The sequence below is a fragment of the Dermacentor variabilis genome, chromosome 11 (assembly GCF_050947875.1).
Source record: "Dermacentor variabilis isolate Ectoservices chromosome 11, ASM5094787v1, whole genome shotgun sequence".
NCBI classification, from domain to species: Eukaryota; Metazoa; Arthropoda; class Arachnida; order Ixodida; family Ixodidae; genus Dermacentor; species Dermacentor variabilis.
Genome location: NC_134578.1, coordinates 14,663,776 through 14,682,921, shown reverse-complemented (window position 1 = coordinate 14,682,921; position 19,146 = coordinate 14,663,776). Strand labels below are relative to the sequence as shown.

Sequence of the window (19,146 nt, the reverse complement as noted above, 5' to 3'; positions counted from 1 at the left end):
CCGGCATTGCACTATCTTGGGGATCGGCCCACGTGTGGGGAGCGCTTAACGCCTGCTTCACCTCCGCCGTGGGTCGGCCCGGCATTGCACTAACTTGGGGATCGGCCCACGTGTGGGGAGTGATTAACGCCTGCTTCACCTCCGCCGTGGGTCGGCCCGGCATTGCACTAACTTGGGGATCGGTCCACTTATGGGGAGTGCTTAACGCCTGCTTCACCTCCGCCGTGGGTCGGCCCGGCATTGCACTATCTTGGGGATCGGCCCACGTGTGGGGAGCGCTTAACGCCTGCTTCACCTCCGCCGTGGGTCGGCCCGGCATTGCACTAACTTGGGGATCGGCCCACGTGTGGGGAGTGATTAACGCCTGCTTCACCTCCGCCGTGGGTCGGCCCGGCATTGCACTAACTTGGGGATCGGTCCACTTATGGGGAGCGCTTAACGCCTGCTTCACCTCCGCCGTGGGTCGGCCCGGCATTGCACTATCTTGGGGATCGGCCCACGTGTGGGGAGCGCTTAACGCCTGCTTCACCTCCGCCGTGGGTCGGCCCGGCATTGCACTATCTTGGGGATCGGTCCACTTATGGGGAGCGCTTAACGCCTGCTTCACCTCCGCCGTGGGTCGGCCCGGCATTGCACTATCTTGGGGATCGGCCCACGTGTGGGGAGCGCTTAACGCCTGCTTCACCTCCGCCGTGGGTCGGCCCGGCATTGCACTATCTTGGGGATCGGTCCACTTATGGGGAGCGCTTAACGCCTGCTTCACCTCCGCCGTGGGTCGGCCCGGCATTGCACTATCTTGGGGATCGGCCCACGTGTGGGGAGCGCTTAACGCCTGCTTCACCTCCGCCGTGGGTCGGCCCGGCATTGCACTAACTTGGGGATCGGCCCACGTGTGGGGAGTGATTAACGCCTGCTTCACCTCCGCCGTGGGTCGGCCCGGCATTGCACTAACTTGGGGATCGGTCCACTTATGGGGAGCGCTTAACGCCTGCTTCACCTCCGCCGTGGGTCGGCCCGGCATTGCACTATCTTGGGGATCGGCCCACGTGTGGGGAGCGCTTAACGCCTGCTTCACCTCCGCCGTGGGTCGGCCCGGCATTGCACTATCTTGGGGATCGGTCCACTTATGGGGAGCGCTTAACGCCTGCTTCACCTCCGCCGTGGGTCGGCCCGGCATTGCACTATCTTGGGGATCGGTCCACTTATGGGGAGCGCTTAACGCCTGCTTCACCTCCGCCGTGGGTCGGCCCGGCATTGCACTAACTTGGGGATCGGTCCACTTATGGGGAGCGCTTAACGCCTGCTTCACCTCCGCCGTGGGTCGGCCCGGCATTGCACTATCTTGGGGATCGGCCCACGTGTGGGGAGCGCTTAACGCCTGCTTCACCTCCGCCGTGGGTCGGCCCGGCATTGCACTATCTTGGGGATCGGTCCACTTATGGGGAGCGCTTAACGCCTGCTTCACCTCCGCCGTGGGTCGGCCCGGCATTGCACTATCTTGGGGATCGGCCCACGTGTGGGGAGCGCTTAACGCCTGCTTCACCTCCGCCGTGGGTCGGCCCGGCATTGCACTAACTTGGGGATCGGCCCACGTGTGGGGAGTGATTAACGCCTGCTTCACCTCCGCCGTGGGTCGGCCCGGCATTGCACTAACTTGGGGATCGGTCCACTTATGGGGAGCGCTTAACGCCTGCTTCACCTCCGCCGTGGGTCGGCCCGGCATTGCACTATCTTGGGGATCGGCCCACGTGTGGGGAGCGCTTAACGCCTGCTTCACCTCCGCCGTGGGTCGGCCCGCCATTGCACTAGCTTCGGGATCGACGCACGTATGGGGTGTTTCTTGCTTACCGCACCAACAAAGATACGAAAATTTTCTTGGACGGTAGAGGTGTACAGATTCTCTATAGAACTTTTCGGTACCTTTACGATAGTGGAATGCACCATGGCCATGACCAGGCTGCAGGCCCGAGAGAGAGAGACAGACGGAGAAGCGTTTATTAGCTGAAAAAAAGTACACATATTAAAAAAAAGCTCCGGCACTCTTGCATGTGAGAGCAGGCAGTGGAGAACCAGCAGTCAATATCTCAAAGGCATATTTCTGAAGTGTTTTCTTTATTCCTTTGCTAGGAAACACACCCGCAACAATGCCAATCGGTTTTTCGGTGTACAGGGGGCGCCCCACAATAGTCCGCTTCGATCAGGTTTACTCTACTTTGCTGTCTATGTGCAGCCATTGGTGCAGCTGTCTGTCACGTGGATGCCATTATGAGAAGGGTCGGCATTTGATTCATTTGGTCGCCGGCTGTTGCTGCTAGCTGAAACACCTTCCTACTGCGCTGCAGTCTCGTGTGCGGACGCCACCCCTACGTTCACGGAGATCAGCGGCAACCCTTTATTTGTTGGTGGAGTCGCCAAGGTACGCACTGCAGTGATCATCTCTAGCACAACGTATAACACCGGTGCGAGTTGCTTCGCCTTCGTGTGCTAGAAGGCGCTGACGACGCAGCAGAGGCCGCTGCTTCACAAAGCATTGGCTTGCGCGGTTAAATACAGATGCATGATGTGGGCCTTAAGCTCGCCCTTGACTCTTGAACTAGATCGCATTCACGGCCATTCTTGGCATGTCCGTGACACGTTCATGTGCTTGTTCAGCCACGTTTGCCGCAACGTGGAAGTGCGTACGTTGTTCTGTTTGTCAGTGTGTGCTGGCCAGGTGACTGCACGTCATCGACTCTTGATCGTTAGACTTGACTGGTGAGGTGTTCCGGAGCGCTTGACGTTAATTCTATTGAACATGCGGTTTTGTAGAGCGAGTTCCGATGGCGTCAACCGAAGAGAAAGTGATCCTAGTGACCGGCGGAACGGGCCTCGTCGGAAAGGCCATCGAGACCGTTGTGAACGAAGAAAAAAAGAGCGGAGAGCGGTGGGTGTTCGTCTCTTCGAAAGACGCCGATCTCACGTAAGTTGATGTCTTATCTGACGTATGCAAACGAAAGCTCCGTTTGTTCGAGCGAGCGGGTGGGTATCGATAAAACCTTCTGGGTGAGGCGTAAACAAGTCGCCTTGGTCGTGCTGCCAGCTTTGGCCTTCATTCTAATCGGCTGAGCACTCTGTGCTGGAAACGGGACTTGTCTGCAGCGCCATCATATTATTTATCAGCTTTGCTGTTGTGCGCGAGTGCCGCGTTCTATTTGACCTGATAAGTTTTCTGGAGTTATAGACGAGTATGTGTCAATAACGCATGGCCTTTCTGTACCCATGTGTGACATTTTGTGGCATCCGAGCTGTGAAACATCGTGGATCGTTCAAATATTACAGCCCCCCTACGGCATTGCCGGTTCTGTGTCGTAGTGGGCAATAACGCTGACGTCACAGTAACTACCAATAGGCAGACTGCAGAGCGTGACGTCACAAAGTTGATGCGGCGCTGCCGTCGATTTCATGCTGACAAAAAAGAAAAATCTTTGCTGGTGTGAATTCTTTTTCTTGCCTTTACTGGCGTAATGACGTGAAAAGCAGGTTACGTATACAAACGTTACATTTACAAATGTTACTTCATAAAGATTAAACGAGTAGGGAAACCTATTGGCCCGAGTTTTGTTAGTCACAGCCACCACATGAAGTTCAGAGAAGCATAGGGGAAGTTAATCAGTTTTATTTGAAATTTGGAAATTGTAAGCATAAAGGGCAATGTCGTTGGGCAGAAAAAACAACTTGCCACTGGTGGTAGCCGAACCCACAAGTTCTGCATTACGCATGCTTTGCACTACAAATTGTGCTACCGCATTGGCTGTTCCCAGATCCACATTCCTATGCATTTTTGTATGTGTACAGGACTTAAGCTGACAAATCTTATACCGGTGTCACACGTACACTCGTGATCGCGATCGATCTGAATCGAAATTCTCGGCTGCGATTGGCTCTCTAGCGCATATTGTGCAAAGGAGCCAATCATGACCGAGAAATTTCATCCGGATTGGGCTTGATCGCGATCAAAAGTGCGCCATGTGACATCCGTATTACCCAGTGCCACTCAGATCGTTGTTTGAAGGGGTGAGGTCCAAGAAGAACGTCAAAGTGGTTGTCTGTCCCGTTTTGCATATACTGTGCCTGTTTGTTTATAAATATGGACACAACATATCAAGAACCATGATGAAGTGGAAATGAAATTGGGTCACATTATCATCGTTACCCAAGAAGCTTTGGAGTGCTGCATTGATTTGTGAATTATGGACCTTTCTGCATGCTGCGAAAAGATGCTTCATTTAGTGATTACTCCTGATTGGCTGTGCAAAGAAAATATTCTGCCTATTGTCCCTTGTTTCTTCTTTTAAAGGAGCAAGCAAGCAACAGAGGCCCTTTTTGCCAAGCACAAGCCCACACATGTCATTCACTTAGCAGCCATGGTTGGTGGTCTCTTCCGGAATATGAAGTACAACCTCGACTTCTTGGTCAGTGACTTGCTTTTTCAATCTCTTTAACCTTTTGCGATCATTTTCGCAAATCTGCATCTCTGGTAGAGTTCCCTATAATAAGACACAGCCATTAGGTGTTCCCACAATAATCATTTTCATGACACATTAGAAGAAGGAACACTGGATAAGACAAAAAGAAATTGTTGCTAAGTCTTGATGCTAAAGAAGACAAGGTTGACATACTACACGCTGGTTTAACGATTTGATGACTAAATGTTGATTACATCTCTCTGTCTCTTTCTGTCTTTTTTTTCATGTTTATTCATACTGTATTTCACGCACAATTAAATTGAACCTTAGAACAGTTAGCTGTTGGGTTAGTTGGTTTGACATTACTATATCTTGCAAAGGGGAGTGCCAACGTGTTGCGGAGTAAAGGAGACCAAGGCAGTAGAGACGCTCACTTGCGAGTAAGTGAGAAACAGACCACCAGGAGCATTTTTGCACATGCGGTGACATTGAATATTTTGAATAAAAATTTTAAAAGATCGCCTGACACACTAGCAGACATCACTACACAAAAATGACAAACTAGTGTAGGTCGCAGCAACATCAGCACGTGCAAATGGCTTAAAAGAAACCATTCCAAAAACACGTGTCAGAGGAAGGGGGAAGAGGGGCACGTAGAATGCATATATAGTGATGTCTGCTCATGTGTCAGGCAATCCTTTCAAATCTTGTTCAAAATATTCGATGTCAGCACATGTGCAAAAATGCTGCTGGTGGTCTGTTTCTCAACATAAACTCGCAAGTGAGTGTCTCTACTGCCTTGGTCTCCTTTTTTTTTGCAACACTTCCGCGCTCCCCTTTGCAAGATATAACATCGACCTTGTCTTCTTTAGTATTTACACTTGGTTGACACTCTTTTAAGCCTTTCTTTCTTTATTTTTTTGAAGTAGTTACCAGCTAGGCAGATTGGAGATATGCCAAACCCATGTTAAGTCATCAAAAAAAACCGTGTCTTCAAAACATGCAAACTGAGCGGGGGCGTGTGGGAACATATGGGATAACCCCGCAGGCTTGTGTAAGTTAGCGCATGCTCGGTGGGTGGCGCTAGCACTAAGACATTGCACCTTTTATTAGCTTTGGGTGTTTATGGCTAATTATACTCCTTTTTGACACTCCTGATACTCTTCCTTAGTTGCTGACTATTGCTACGTGTTCTCGGCACGGAGAGGCATCATTTGATACCATTTTCATGTTCATACAACACATACAACTCGCCTAACTGACCATTCCTTTTTTCTGGAAGTGGTTACAAGATAGTAAGATGTCGGGTATACATACCAAACTCATGTGACATCAGCAAAGAAGACATCGTCTTCAATATTGCAGACAAGGAAGCAGAGAAGGTATCGCACTGCTGCACATGCCACTAGAATTCAATAAGAAAGAACACCTGTATCCCCTTTAGGCATCAATTCAGTCTTGAAAATATGTGGCACGTTCAAAGAGTTCCTGCTGTGCTCCAACTGAGTCTACAGCAATGTTGAGCCTTCTTGAGATTGAAGACAAAAAAAGCTTGCCTCAGACAAATGTTCAGTTTCTCCCAGAGCAATCTGAGGAGTCTTGTGACCAGAATTTTAGATCTTGCTCATGCTTCCAACTTGTACATGAGAGCACCTCTGAATTCTCTGACTGAACTGAGTGAATGTGTCCAGAGCGCTCGATTTTGGCCTGCGGAATGCAAATTATGCCAACAGAGTGTTCAAATGCAACCAGTTAAATGCACCAATAGTTTCAACACCTTTCTTGCATCTTCATAATTGGCATAGCACAACAGAGGAAAACAAGAATTTTTCATTCTTGATCAATCCGTCAATTTTCAGTCAATCAATTTTATCAATACATTCCAGTGCATTTTCTGGAGTGTGGGCTCTTCAAACCATGGCTTGCCAGACTCAATTCTGTACACATGCTGCCCAATGTATTCGTAACGCAGATACCTGCCTAACACGTTGGTCTTATTTTTTTTAATGTAAAGCGCAAGGAATGGCTGAAGTTGCATATTAGCCTCTTTTCCTGTGACAGTGAAGAAGTGTCCATTACCTCGGCTAAAATTGTTTTCGTTGTTCCTGTTAACAATGGTCCTTCTCATACAATGTGCAAGACATGGTTAGAAGTGTCGGGAATGTTCAAAAAGGGGTCAATGTGTCTTATCTTGTTTCCTGCAGAGGAAGAACATCCTGATAAACGACAATGTTCTGCACACGAGCTTCGAAGCGGGCGTTCAGAAGGTTGTCTCCTGTCTTTCCACCTGCATATTCCCGGACAAAACAACGTACCCCATCGACGAGACTATGGTAAGTCAGTTGGGCGCAGTGCAGTGGAACCGTAAAGGGCAACGTGAGTGGCGAGATGGGCTTGTTGGCTGTTCTTCTTGAAACGAGAGAGATGTAGCATGGACAGGGAAGGACACAAGAAGGCACAAAAGAATACACACACATGTAGCGCTTCTGCAGCAACAGTCCTTATTTTCAAAACCAAGCCCCATACTATATACCTCACGCGCACTACGATACAGATCATATGGAAGCAAACAAGCTCTGACGGAGAAAAAAGGTAGCCAAAAGACAGCATTACTACCTCTTGCATAGGAAATCCAACTCTTTAGGCGACAGCGCTCTCGACGCCTTGCTTATGCATGATTCACCAAGTGCTCCGTGTAAGGCCGGATAGCCAGCTACCTGCAAGCTGATTCGTGTAACATCGGTTACCACAGTGCAAGGGATCTGCACTACTTTTATTTCAACTTATTTCAAAAACTGCAAGCCAATGTTTGCAGTAAGCAGGAGGGGTTACATAAAATATGCAAGCAAATCATAGAGAAAAGCTGGGACGGAAAAAGTAAGCTGCCAAATTAAACACAGTAATGGAAAAACAGTAAAACCAAGAGATGTGCCACTTCAGTCATTCTGTGAAATTGTCCACTTCATTAATAATGCTTGGTGATAACGGCTTAAAATCTATTTATCACATAATGAAGAAACTGCCTGTACAAACATTGATTTTTGCAAAACACTGTAAGTAAATAGTGCTGGTGGCAGCAGAGAGGTCTATTCACAAGACAAGAGGATTCAAGCACTTGGGGGCGTCCGGTTAAATTTTGTCTAATAAGGTAAGAGGATTGTAAAGAAAGGCAAGAGGATTACCAGAGGTTAAGTTTCAGTTAATAGTGCTGGAATTTTCACACAAAGGACAATAAAAAAAAGTAGACATGCACGAACACATATGCAAAATTTCAACTGTTTCAACTACAGGTGCATGTCACATAAATAAGACAAAAGAGTGGCAGAAAGTATGGCAGATAAAAACAACAAATTCAGGAGAATGAATTGGAAGGCTGCTTCCCCATTCTTGTCATTGTGATTTCAGAATTGTTCACATGACTTTCATCTCCTACTTGCATTTCTTGTTTTGAGGCGAAAAGCTTCACTGCACTAGTCAACACCGCGCGAGCCGACGTATGTCGGAATTGGCTTCGTAAGCGTGTTCGGAGTCGGCGCAGGTGGCCACTGCCGCGCGCTGTGCGTCATCGTTTGACGTTCGCCACAAGCGCGTGTTTACCGCCTAGGCCGACTATATAACCGCTTGCCAGAGAATAGGCATGCGCATTCGACATGGAAGGAGAAGAGAGTGATACTACTGATACAGAGAGCTGTGTTTATGGCTGTACAGAAATCGCAAGACAATGTGCCCAACAATGATGAATAAAAAAGTTTAATACTGCATAACTTATGGTATATATCATTGATAAGCAATTTGCATAACTACACAAGGCACACGTGTAGCATAACCATAACCAAAGCATATCCATAAGTGAAACTGTAAGCATAACCATAGGATAAATCATAAAGCATATCCATAGGCTAAATTATAAAGCATAACCATAAGCTAAACCGTAAGCCTAACCATAGGCTACACCATAAAGCATAACCATAATCTAAACCATAAGCATCACCGAACCTTTTCGCTTCGAGATATCCAGGCTTAAACTTAGCTAAGCCCCAGCCAATTTTTTACTTAGTCTGTCACCCTCGCTTGTCTTACGTATGTGAAGTGCGCCTGTGAGCAATAAACAGTTGGAAGTTTGTGCACATGTCGCCCTTCCTTTATTGTGCTCTGTGTAGAAATTCCAGCGCATTTGACCAAACAAACCTATATGAACTAGCCCCAATTGATGCCTCATTAGACATCACCTGCTGGGCAAATTTCTGAAGTGGGATTTTTTTTTCACTACTCTGAATGAATAAGTATGTGGTCTTTTGTTGTTGTTTACTACATTAATTCTTAAAACATCTGACTTTATTCCTTTCTTTTGCTGCGCTGTCATGTTGTTTCTTTTTCTTTCTTTTTTTCGGCATAGAAAACATTTTTATTTTTTTTTTCAGACGCTGAGCTTTACGAATACGACTGTTTGTTCAGGTCGTTTGTTAATTTTTATCATTTCGGCTCTTTTTTTGTTGCTTTTTTTGCCATCCTGTGAATGTAGCGCTGCCAGAGGTCATGAGCTTGTTCACCTGAAATGTGTCCTTAATTTCGACGTCCCCACAGATTCACAATGGCCCGCCTCACGACTCAAACTTTGGATACTCCCATGCCAAGCGTCTTATCGATGTACAGAACCATGCCTACCACTCTCAGCATGGCTGCAACTTCACCGCAGTGATCCCGACAAACGTGTTTGGGCCGCACGACAACTTCAACCTCGAGGACGGCCATGTGCTGGCGGGTCTCATCAACCGGACGCACCAGGCCAAGCGTAAGCAAGAGGAAATAAAGGAATCCGAGGCGCTTGACCTTTTTGTTAGTTGCGTTAGTTAAAGAAGAGAGGCTATGAAGTCAGAGAGAGCCAAGCATACATGTATAGCTGTGCATCATCATTGGATGGTGTATTGGAGTGACTCTGAACGCCAGAGCTGTGCTGTGGTCATGAAGGAGCCATGACACTAAGTTTTCAAGCTTGAATGGTGCCTTGGACGTTAAATCGCATGCATCCCACAGCAAGCTGGTAAAATTTTAGTGCATGCGGGGTAGTATACAATGTGTATCAGAATTTTTAAAAAATATTGTGGCTGACCCGTACAGCAGTCTGGCAGCTCAAAGTGGTGACAGTAAAGCAATTGCGCTACCGGAAACGACTCCCTCGGAGCAATGCGAGTGAAGTCTGGAAGGCCATTCCTTTGTGTACTCAACACAGCGAAAGTGATTGCAGAAGCAGGAAATATGTCATGGTTTTTGCGTGTGCGTTTTGATGGTCAGCTGGTGCTTTTCCTTACGCGTAGAAAAGAATTGCGGGCACAATTTGCTGGTGATGCCCTTGCTGTGCGATTGGGTGCCAAGATATGTGGAGCGAAACATTAGGCATTGTCTCAAACTGTATTGGAGCAGAAAGCGCGGCAGTGGGACCCACGGTCTTAACATCACACAGTCCATGCCAAAATGTCGAACTCTGTTGGCAGGAGGTGCTTAGAGGCAGTGATATCAAATTTAAATTTTGAGTTAAAATGTCCGCTGTGAGCAGAATTTTTCTCATGTGTAACGATACTGAGCCCTCTACACACAGTTACAATAATAAACTGAGAATAGTCGAATGACCAACTGTGGCAATTAGTCACCTCGTCTTTTGTTTTCTTTCTTTTTTCTCTTTTTCTTCTTTTTTCCCCCGCAAAACGTTTATTGGCAAGACATCCCGGGCTCACACCTATTCCACTGAAAAATTGTAAACAAAAAGAATTCGATTCAGTCGTTTGATTATGAAAACTTTTCATCTTGTCTAGTCGAGTCATAACATTTTCACACTGCCTAATAAGCTGTGGGTGTGCTTCTGTTGCATTGTCTTCAAGAGCTGGAAAACTATATGAGATGTTTTTGCCAAGCCAAATCTAGTGCGTTGGCACATTGTGTTATGAATTCCTGATGACTTGATTCCTTTTCTATGGCTCTGATCTTGTTCAGGTATGCGCAGCATAAGAAGCTGCATACATAGGCATGTACTGTATTCATGCGTGAATAATGCACTAAAGTAAATTCAGGAAACCTAATCAAATTACCTTGAAGTGCAATTTCTGTATGTGTGAATTTAAACTTCAGACCCAGCTTTGCCACTGTCCGATCTGCATTATAGTGAAGCCATACCATGCTGCAACAGATCATTGCAGTGAAAGACTGCAATTACTTAATATACAAAGCAATATTGTTTCCGGAGCATTGATTTGTGACAGGTTGTTATTATAAATATTCACCTGATTTTGTTGTATTTCTGGGTTATGTGTAAGTGACATAGTAGTTAGGAGTAGAAAAGAAAAAGAATAAAATTAGTTTTCGAGGGTCAAAAGGGAGGTACAGTATAACCCTGGTAGACAAAATCAATCGCCAGCCCTCCACTACAGTGTTTCTCATAACTCATTCTGCAGTTTTAGCCTCGCAATTTAATTTAGGTATATATCTCCAGAAATATGGCAGCTGCGTTTCACACGGGGCAAATACATAGGGCAGGAAAACAGCATGTCACTGCACTGATCTGTAGTACAGAGGGCCGGGACCCAAGAAGAGAGGTTTGCATGGGGGCACCAGTGAGCAGATGTTGCCGAAACATGGCAGGGCGAAGCAGAGAAGTGAGCACATGCAACCGTTACTCGAAAGGCTGTCTGGTCGTTCTGTGTTTTTCGTTCATCCCATTTAGGGTGTTTCACACTACCCTTCAAGCATGCATCTGTACCAACTTGCTCAGTTTACTATTGTCCTTAAGCATATGTAAAACAGTTGGTTCCTGTTTCTTGATATGGCAACACGTTTATTAACAGTGAAGCTTTTTTTTTTTTTTTTTGTGAACCTTGCCAGGTTTTAACGTGATAGCATTAAGGGCCCCATGTCGCAGAACATACAGCGTCCTGCTTCCAGCGTCGACCGCCGTTTCGGCAGAAATAATTTCGAACCACGCATGCCCAACCACAGAAGCCCTGCATGTAAAGCAAGAAAGTTACTGAACTAATTGAATTTCTCAAGATAAAATATGTCAGAAAAATCATAAAGTATGACTTGAACACAACCTACAGACATGATAGGATTGGACTGTAATTTGAATATACGAGCAAACATAATTCTGTTACGCGGAAACTCAAAACACAAACCCCTTTCGTAAATCTGAAAGGCCGGTTCCTTGCAACAGCTTCAAATGGTGCTCACCTCCACCGCACCGTGGCCTGTGCAAGAGGCCGCATTTCTAACAGAAAGCTCGCCTTCACTCTTAAAGGCAAAGCTTAAGCGTCCTCCAAACTTTTCGTGACTGAGTGCTGCAGCTTGGCTGCAGCCGAATAGGCGAACCAATTGCAGGGAAGGACGCATGCTGCTGGGTTCCTTGCACCACCACCAGATGATGCTCGCCATAGCGATTGCGCTGGCCATGTGGGGGAAAGAGAAAAAACACAGCCAGACAGCTCGCCTTCGCTCATCCATGGCAGAATTGCACTAGCCTCTCTACAGTGCCTGGATAAAGCCTTCCATGTCACTTCGTACGGATATTCAATAAACAGGAACTCGTACTTCGACTCTTTATGCACTCACTCAAAGCATTGGATCTGCTGCATGTTTTCACCGCAGTAATGACCTGAACATCCACATTCGTTAGTTTTTGTGCTCAATCATTTTGGGCCACAGTTTGGCACGATCAGCACTAACACCTTGTGCAGGTTGTTGGTATACGTTAGCGCTCTTGGTTAACCAGCGTTCTCCTGCATTTCTCGATGCCCTCGGCTCTCACAAAGCCGTGGTTTCTGCTTTTCATTTCAGTGCATGGGAGTCCGCTGCAGGTGTGGGGTTCCGGCAAGCCGCTGCGCCAGTTCATCTACTCTCTGGACCTTGCGCGACTCATGCTGTGGGCTCTTCGGGAGTACGATGAAGTCCACCCCATCATCCTCTCGGGTAGGACAGCTCCTCCTCATCGCCGTGCACTTCACCGGTGCCGTTAAACATAGTTGTGACGACACCTCGCCCACCACAAAAATACCTTTAATATATTCGTTACAGGCGTACAAGCGGATATTGGCACAAAAGAATTAACACATTTCGAACTTACTTTGTTATATATTCGTGTTTGTTACTTCGACATCTGACTGTGCTAACCTATGGCGCAGAAACTTGGGAGATCACAGAGAAACTTGAGAAGAAGCTAATACCGGTGTCACACGTACACTTCTGCTCACGATTGAGACCGATCCGAATCGAGCTTGATCCAGATCGGTGTTGCTACACAGTCATTTGCGATCGCAATCCTGCGGGATTCTGACATGGGCGATTGCGATCTGAGAATTGCAATCAGGCCCCTTGATCGCGATTGCAGGCTGATGTCCGCACCCTCTAGCACAGTATTCTAAAAACGCCAAAGACAAGAAGTGAAGTAAAAAAAAAACGTTTAAAAACTTTTACCAGCAATAATATGCTGTAAAATTGAAATATTGTCCAAATTTAACCATGTTTTGCAAATCTGAATTTGTAGCCAACAGATTATGCTGTTCTGAGAGTTGCTAATGATCAGCAGATGATAATAACTTAATCCGGATCATTGGACCGTGTAGCAGTAACCATTGTTGATTGTGATAAAATCTGATACAGATCGGCTTCGATTGCAATCAGAAGTGTACATGTGGCACCGGTATAAGGCCATGCAATTGATTAAATTCTATTATTCTATGTGCCAAAACCACCGTTCGATTATGAGGCATGCAGCAGTGAGGAACTTTGGATGAATTTTTATCTCCTGAGGTTCTTTACCGTGTACTCCAGTGCACGGTACATGAGCGTTTCTGCATTTGGCTCCCTTCAAAATATGGCCACCATCACAAGAATCAAACCCTCAAGCTCACGCTTTGCAGACAAAGCAATGAAATACAGAATGGAAAATGTTGTAACATTGAGCGACTGGAAGACAGCAGTGGAGATTAGGGAGCAAACAGGAGCAGCCAATATACCACTTGACATTACAAGGAACGAATGACGCTGGGCAGGCCACGTAGTACCTAGGACAGAGAACCAGTGGTCCTTTAGTGTCGCAGAATGGGTGCCAAGAGAAAGGAAGTTCAGTTGCGGATGGCAGAGAATTAAGCGGTGCGATGAAATTGGGAAATTTGCAAGCATAAGATGTAAGCAGCTGGCACAAGATGGGGGTAATTGGAGATCGTTGAAAGAGGCCTTCAACCTTACATGGAATGTAATGATGGTTACAACATGCTTGCTTTTCAATGTCTAATCCAAATTTGGTGTTCTCTTAATGCAAGTGATGCGAACGAGAAACGATGTACCGGAAATGTAGGACGCAATGATTTATCGAAGAGATTTTATGAAATTTGAGGTTATAGAGAAATCTTTGGGGGCAGCTGCTGGATGGATTCTTGGGCGAGAAATATTGTTGTGGTCAATTATGCAACTTCAGGGATTCACAGTATACTAGTCTGCATAGCTGGTTGCATCTGCACTCTGCTTCCTCTGGCGTAAACGTTCAGGTGTAGCTTGTGTTATGTCGTGTTTGTGCGATCAAACCCACAGGAGTTGTATTCTGAGGTTGTTGTTTTGCAGTCAGCTCAATCTGCTTGCCCTTTCGCAGTCGACGAAGAGGACGAGATAAGCATCAAGGATGCAGTGAAGCTCATCACTGATGCCTTCAACTTCAAAGGGGACATCATTGTATCCTTATTTTACTGTTTAAGATTCTGGCTGAGAAGTTGCAGCTTGTCATGTCATCAGTGGAAGCAATCTGCTGGGGTTTTGTTCTCGACTCTCATCGTGAAATAATGTGTAGCACACTCCGTCTGTTGCAATGTCATGGTGGCCATAGCATGGAATTTTTTTTTCTCTTAGATTGCTGCGTCAGTTTATAACCGTAATGACCAAAATTTGTTTGTTAATGAGAGTTAAACTATCCTAGTAGGAGCATTTGTTTTTGTGGCAAGTTGCAGATACTGTATGTAATCTTATGTGCTTACTTTAAATGATCAATATTTTTCTGGAAGTAAACCTTGAAATATTGCAACTCTTGTTCTAGGGTAGGCAGAGTAGTACGGTTGGTCTTATTAGATTCTTTAAAATCAGACAGAAGTTATTGTTCTGTTTAGCAAATTCTCAGCAACTGACTATTGACACATTTTTCCTGAAAACTAAGTAAAGGAAACTTTCATCAACATAGAACCAAATGGGAAAAACAAAAAAGGACCTACATTTTAAATAAGCAAATAATGTCCTATATAGTCGTAAGTTTTAGCACCATAACTCAAAGAACAAAAATTTAAAGACATTTTGGGTCTGTCTCAAGCTTGTTTCAAGCTCAACCTTTTAAACAATCAGGCCTCTTCCCCTTTTGACATGCTGTAGCAGCAGCCTTTCTTGTTTCCCTAACTCATCGTCTAATGAGAAAGAAAAAGCCCTTGCCTGTCTGGAACAGCGCATATGAGAAAAATGCTAGAGCAACCTGTCGCACACTTCTGAAACACTTTGTGATTTATGCGAGTCTAACTGTAGGTTGAGGGTTATCTGATGTAGTCATGTCCTTCTCGTTGAAGTTTTTATTGATCAGCTGTCACTTGATTCTAATTTAAAAATGTGTAACATTTTTGAAGCAATGCATTTTCACTAAGTGCGCACAACTTTAGGTGTGCGCTGGTTTTCATTGTACGACATGATGCAACAGGATGATGAAATGGATGCAGGCAAAGGTGCTCATGGTCATTTGGTATTTTCTCGGTGTCACTCAGCCAGTGACTGTTGTAGTGACCATTATAGCATGACTGTTTACCGATGATTGCTATAGAATGAGTTACGTGAGTGAATGTACATCACCCAATGTTTACATTCTTTGACGGAGCCTTTCAAGTTTGACACATCTAAAGCTGACGGCCAGTTCAAGAAGACAGCCAGCAACAAGAAGCTCCGTACCTACCTTCCAGACTTCAAGTTCACACCCATTACGAAAGGTTGGGTGCTGCTTGATCAGTGACTATTACTGACGTGCAATTAGTGAAGGATAGCAGGTGGTCTGTGATGACCTTTTTGTTTGTTCATCTTCTTGACCCAGTAGTAAGAGGGATACTTGAAGGAAATGTTAGTAATTTTTAGCTCTTCCTTACTTGTGTTACCGTTTACAGAGTGCTGGAGGTACAGACACAGGCAGCAGTGCTAATGGCTCCATCTTGTGTCACTGAGTGAAACCATGCAGTGCGTGCAGCAAAGTTATTATTGCAAAGACCCTTATGGGTCCCAAATATGCTGGCTTAATGCCATCGGCAACAGCATGGTCATTACAGGGGCTATTTTCCTTTAACAAGAATGGCATGCAGCGCAAGAATGTTTCTCATGGTTTGTGGTTCAACGAGCCACCACATGGTGTCACTGCCCATGCTGCTACTGAGCTCCGCCTCTCCATTGTGTCAGTATTCTGCGAGCTGTAATAGATGTCTGTACATTGGCAATTTCAGTTGCGGAAGGATTGTGGTGTCACTTGCAGTCATGTTTCCGTCTGCAAGTAATACCCCTGTCGCATGGGGTATTAGTTGGGTGTGCAGCAAGCGCACTTCGCCACTAGTGTGATTTGCAGACTTCCACACAGGAACGCTGGGTGACACTTACTGCTGGCGCACCCCTTTGCGAGTGTTTGGCGAACACACTTTGCGGCAGTGAAGCGTGTATCCTCATTACCAATGAGGGAAATATAATTAAAGTAATATTGAAAGCAGAGTCAGGGGTAATTTTTAATAACATTTTTTCTAAATTGCTAACATTACAAAGTAATAAAATGTGCCACACTAAAAAAGCAAACTGCCAAGAACTACACTGGGTAACGGCTGCACAGTTGTTTGGTGGAACGTGCCGTTTGGACTGGTGCTGATCATGTTCTGGTCTTGTCTTGACTCGTGATGATTAATTTTGTTATTGAGATTGCAGTGAATTATTCCACTTCCACTTAAGTTGATTGTAAATGGTGATCCTAATTATAACAAACTGTTTTTCTGCATGCATATTTAAGTTGACGAATATAGGCTTTGTCCTCTGACTCTGGATTGCCATCGCCACCAATTTGAAAGAACACTTTTCTTTCTCGTGTAGCAGCGTACCGCCAAAATGACGCTCAGTGTGCTGAAGTGCACTTTGTCAAAAGGCACTTTAGTTTGCCCATGTGATAGTGATATAAGTCTTCTGTTCTCTTAAGACGAGCTTTGCAAGATGTCTAGAATAGTAATCCAACATTTTATTTTTATTCTCTATTTGTAACCGTTGTCCCTTCAAGCAATTCAATTACCATGTTTCTAGCTTTCTTTCAAAATTCCTAACTTTAGTAGGCTCGGGCTTGTTGATTAGGATCAACACTGAAAACAATTCAGAAGACACAGACAAGTGAGCAGACGAAGCAAGCAGTTGCGTCGTCTGCTCACTTGTCCGTGTCTATTACACTATTTTCAATATAGGTGTGAACTTGACACCACTCCTATTGCAAAATATTTGGCATTACTTGATGAGTCGTGACAATTAACTGCTCTCCATGCCATTTATTTTTGTTTGTTGACAGCAACCACATATTTTTTTATGTTGCTTCATTTTGAGCATTTGCGTAATTTACATATTGAGCCTGCCTTTTTCTTCCCTTGCAGCTGTACAAGAAACCGTCGACTGGTACACCAAGAACTACGAAACTGCGCGGAAATAACAACCTTTGCTTCCTAGGACTACTTTCCTTCTTTATTTTTAATTTTGTTTGTAATGCCCCACATGGCATTGTTTACACCAATTTTTTCTACGGGGAGTGTGCGTTTAGAAAATAAAGTACAATATATTGAGATAAGTCTGATATTTATGCTTTTATATAGTCTGTTTATCACTTTCTTTCTTCTGCTACATCAATACTTGCAATGTCGGGGTGCAATTTTTTCAATTCAAGCTTGCAGGATGAACTGTTGGATTTATAATTTCCTAAGCCCATTTCACCCTGTGGGTGTGCTTTTAAGTTTTGCAATGGAGGGTTGCCACTTTTTGAAGAAAACTTCTGGCATCATTGAAAATTGTTGCTCTGCTGTGACTTTCACGAAGACAATAAAATGCACTCGCGCAGAAATAACACCTTCAGCTGCAAACTGCTAACTGAAGTGCTTCACATAGCAAATGCGGGAGCCACAGTAAGTGAAGCAAAAAGAAATAGAGAAAACATAGAAGGCACACACAGGAAACAAATCAAACAAGCTTAAACTATGGCACTACAGTCAAACCATGTTACAGCAAAGTGGTTGCCAACACAAAAGTATGTTCATTACACAGTTAAGCCTCAATATGATAAGTATATAATAATAACCAGCCTTTGCACATGTAACTTCTTTGGCCTGGGGGAACAACTGGGCCTCCATTCCTTAGACTGTTCTTCATATCTGTATCATAAAATTAGATGGATGTCTCATCACGAAATGGATGTCTCGTCAAGAAATCTGATCCATTTTTTGCAAAATGTTCCAAAACGGCCACCAACGTCTGCATGCATTTTTTTTCATTCAGTTATTAAAATTTTTGGCATGCACTTTTATGCAAGCTGCCTCATTTCCAATTCATCTTGGGTAACAGCATCAACTCTCCCACATGATATTCCCAAATATCGAGCAATACTTTTGGCTGATATTCGGTGATCCTCCATGATCGGGGATGGTTTTCACATGTGCGTGCACACCAACGGAAACAGGCTTTCTACTAGGTTTCTCACTTTCAACATCAAAAAGGCCAGTTTGAAAATTGACTACTCAATGTTTAATGCTAGCATATGAAGGGCTACTGTCACTCAAAGTTTGTCGTGTCCCATAATAGACCTGCTTCCGTCATTTCCCTCGTAAAAATAGGAACTTGATTATGGTCCTATGCTTTTCCACACTGTGCTGCCTTGTGCAGTTTAGACCTGAGAAAGAATAAGCTGACGACTTAGGCAGTTAATTTTGGGACCACTGAAAAAAGACGAATTGGCCAATATACTTAGCAGTGCCTAGCTAAATTTTTTCTGGCTGAGGCTAAATACTTTTCAGCACCCCTGTGCAGTTAGCTAGTTTTTCTAGCAGTGCAATTATAGTATTGATACCTGTGCCACATGAGCGTAGTAACGACAAACTGCCTTAAAGGTAAATGCCACTTGCGGGCTGCCACATGGACATAGACATCAAAACAATGCCACTTGCGGCATAGTGCACTCTCAAAACTCGTTCGGCTGTTGAATGTGTGTACCGCTGTTGCCAACCCGGTCGCGGGTGCATGCAAAAAGCACATTTCAGTAGAAGTAAACTGAAAATTTTTGACAAAGAATAAAGCCTTTAGTGCCATTTCTTGGACTTTTATTGCAAAAGTACTTTTTCTTTAACATCAAGAATGGCAAACACACTGCAGCTGTCACCATTATGACGTGTGATGTCATTAAAATTTCACGTACAGCCACAACATTTGCGTTGGTGGTAGTGGGTTGCAGCAACAAGCATGTTTAGCCTGGTGATCAAGGCTGGCAATTGTCGATAAAAAAGTTTGCACCTTTTGGGGCTTATCTTGTCCCACAACAATAATCGTCATCTGCCTAACTTGCGTTTCCTTTCTTGAAAACTCTGCACTCGCTGCTTTCCTTTTGTGAATGCTATGTTGCGCTGATAACGCACATGCGATTTGTGAC

The 19,146-nt window shown here is 44.9% G+C and overlaps 1 protein-coding gene across 1 annotated transcript; it reads left to right on the top strand.

The window, feature by feature from the left end:
- The first annotated feature begins 2,241 nt into the window (after positions 1–2,241).
- Gmer (GDP-L-fucose synthase-like protein) lies at positions 2,242–17,301 on the top strand. The gene is made up of 9 exons (XM_075675262.1): positions 2,242–2,416; positions 2,809–2,959; positions 4,337–4,451; positions 6,650–6,778; positions 9,030–9,237; positions 12,267–12,398; positions 14,077–14,156; positions 15,340–15,439; positions 17,111–17,301. Exons 2-9 carry the CDS (start codon positions 2,820–2,822, stop codon positions 17,164–17,166), a joined length of 960 nt encoding a protein of 319 aa, XP_075531377.1. The 5' UTR covers positions 2,242–2,416; positions 2,809–2,819; the 3' UTR covers positions 17,167–17,301.
- Positions 17,302–19,146: the final 1,845 nt, after the last annotated feature.

Bases quoted from the DNA above. Each gene is read 5' to 3' on its own strand.
- Gmer (XM_075675262.1), top strand. From the start codon at position 2,820: ATGGCGTCAACCGAAGAGAAAGTGATCCTAGTGACCGGCGGAACGGGC. The intron at 6,779-9,029 runs GTAAGTCAGTTG...ACGTCCCCACAG, and splicing joins ACCCCATCGACGAGACTATG to ATTCACAATGGCCCGCCTCA. The intron at 14,157-15,339 runs GTATCCTTATTT...GAGCCTTTCAAG, and splicing joins ACTTCAAAGGGGACATCATT to TTTGACACATCTAAAGCTGA.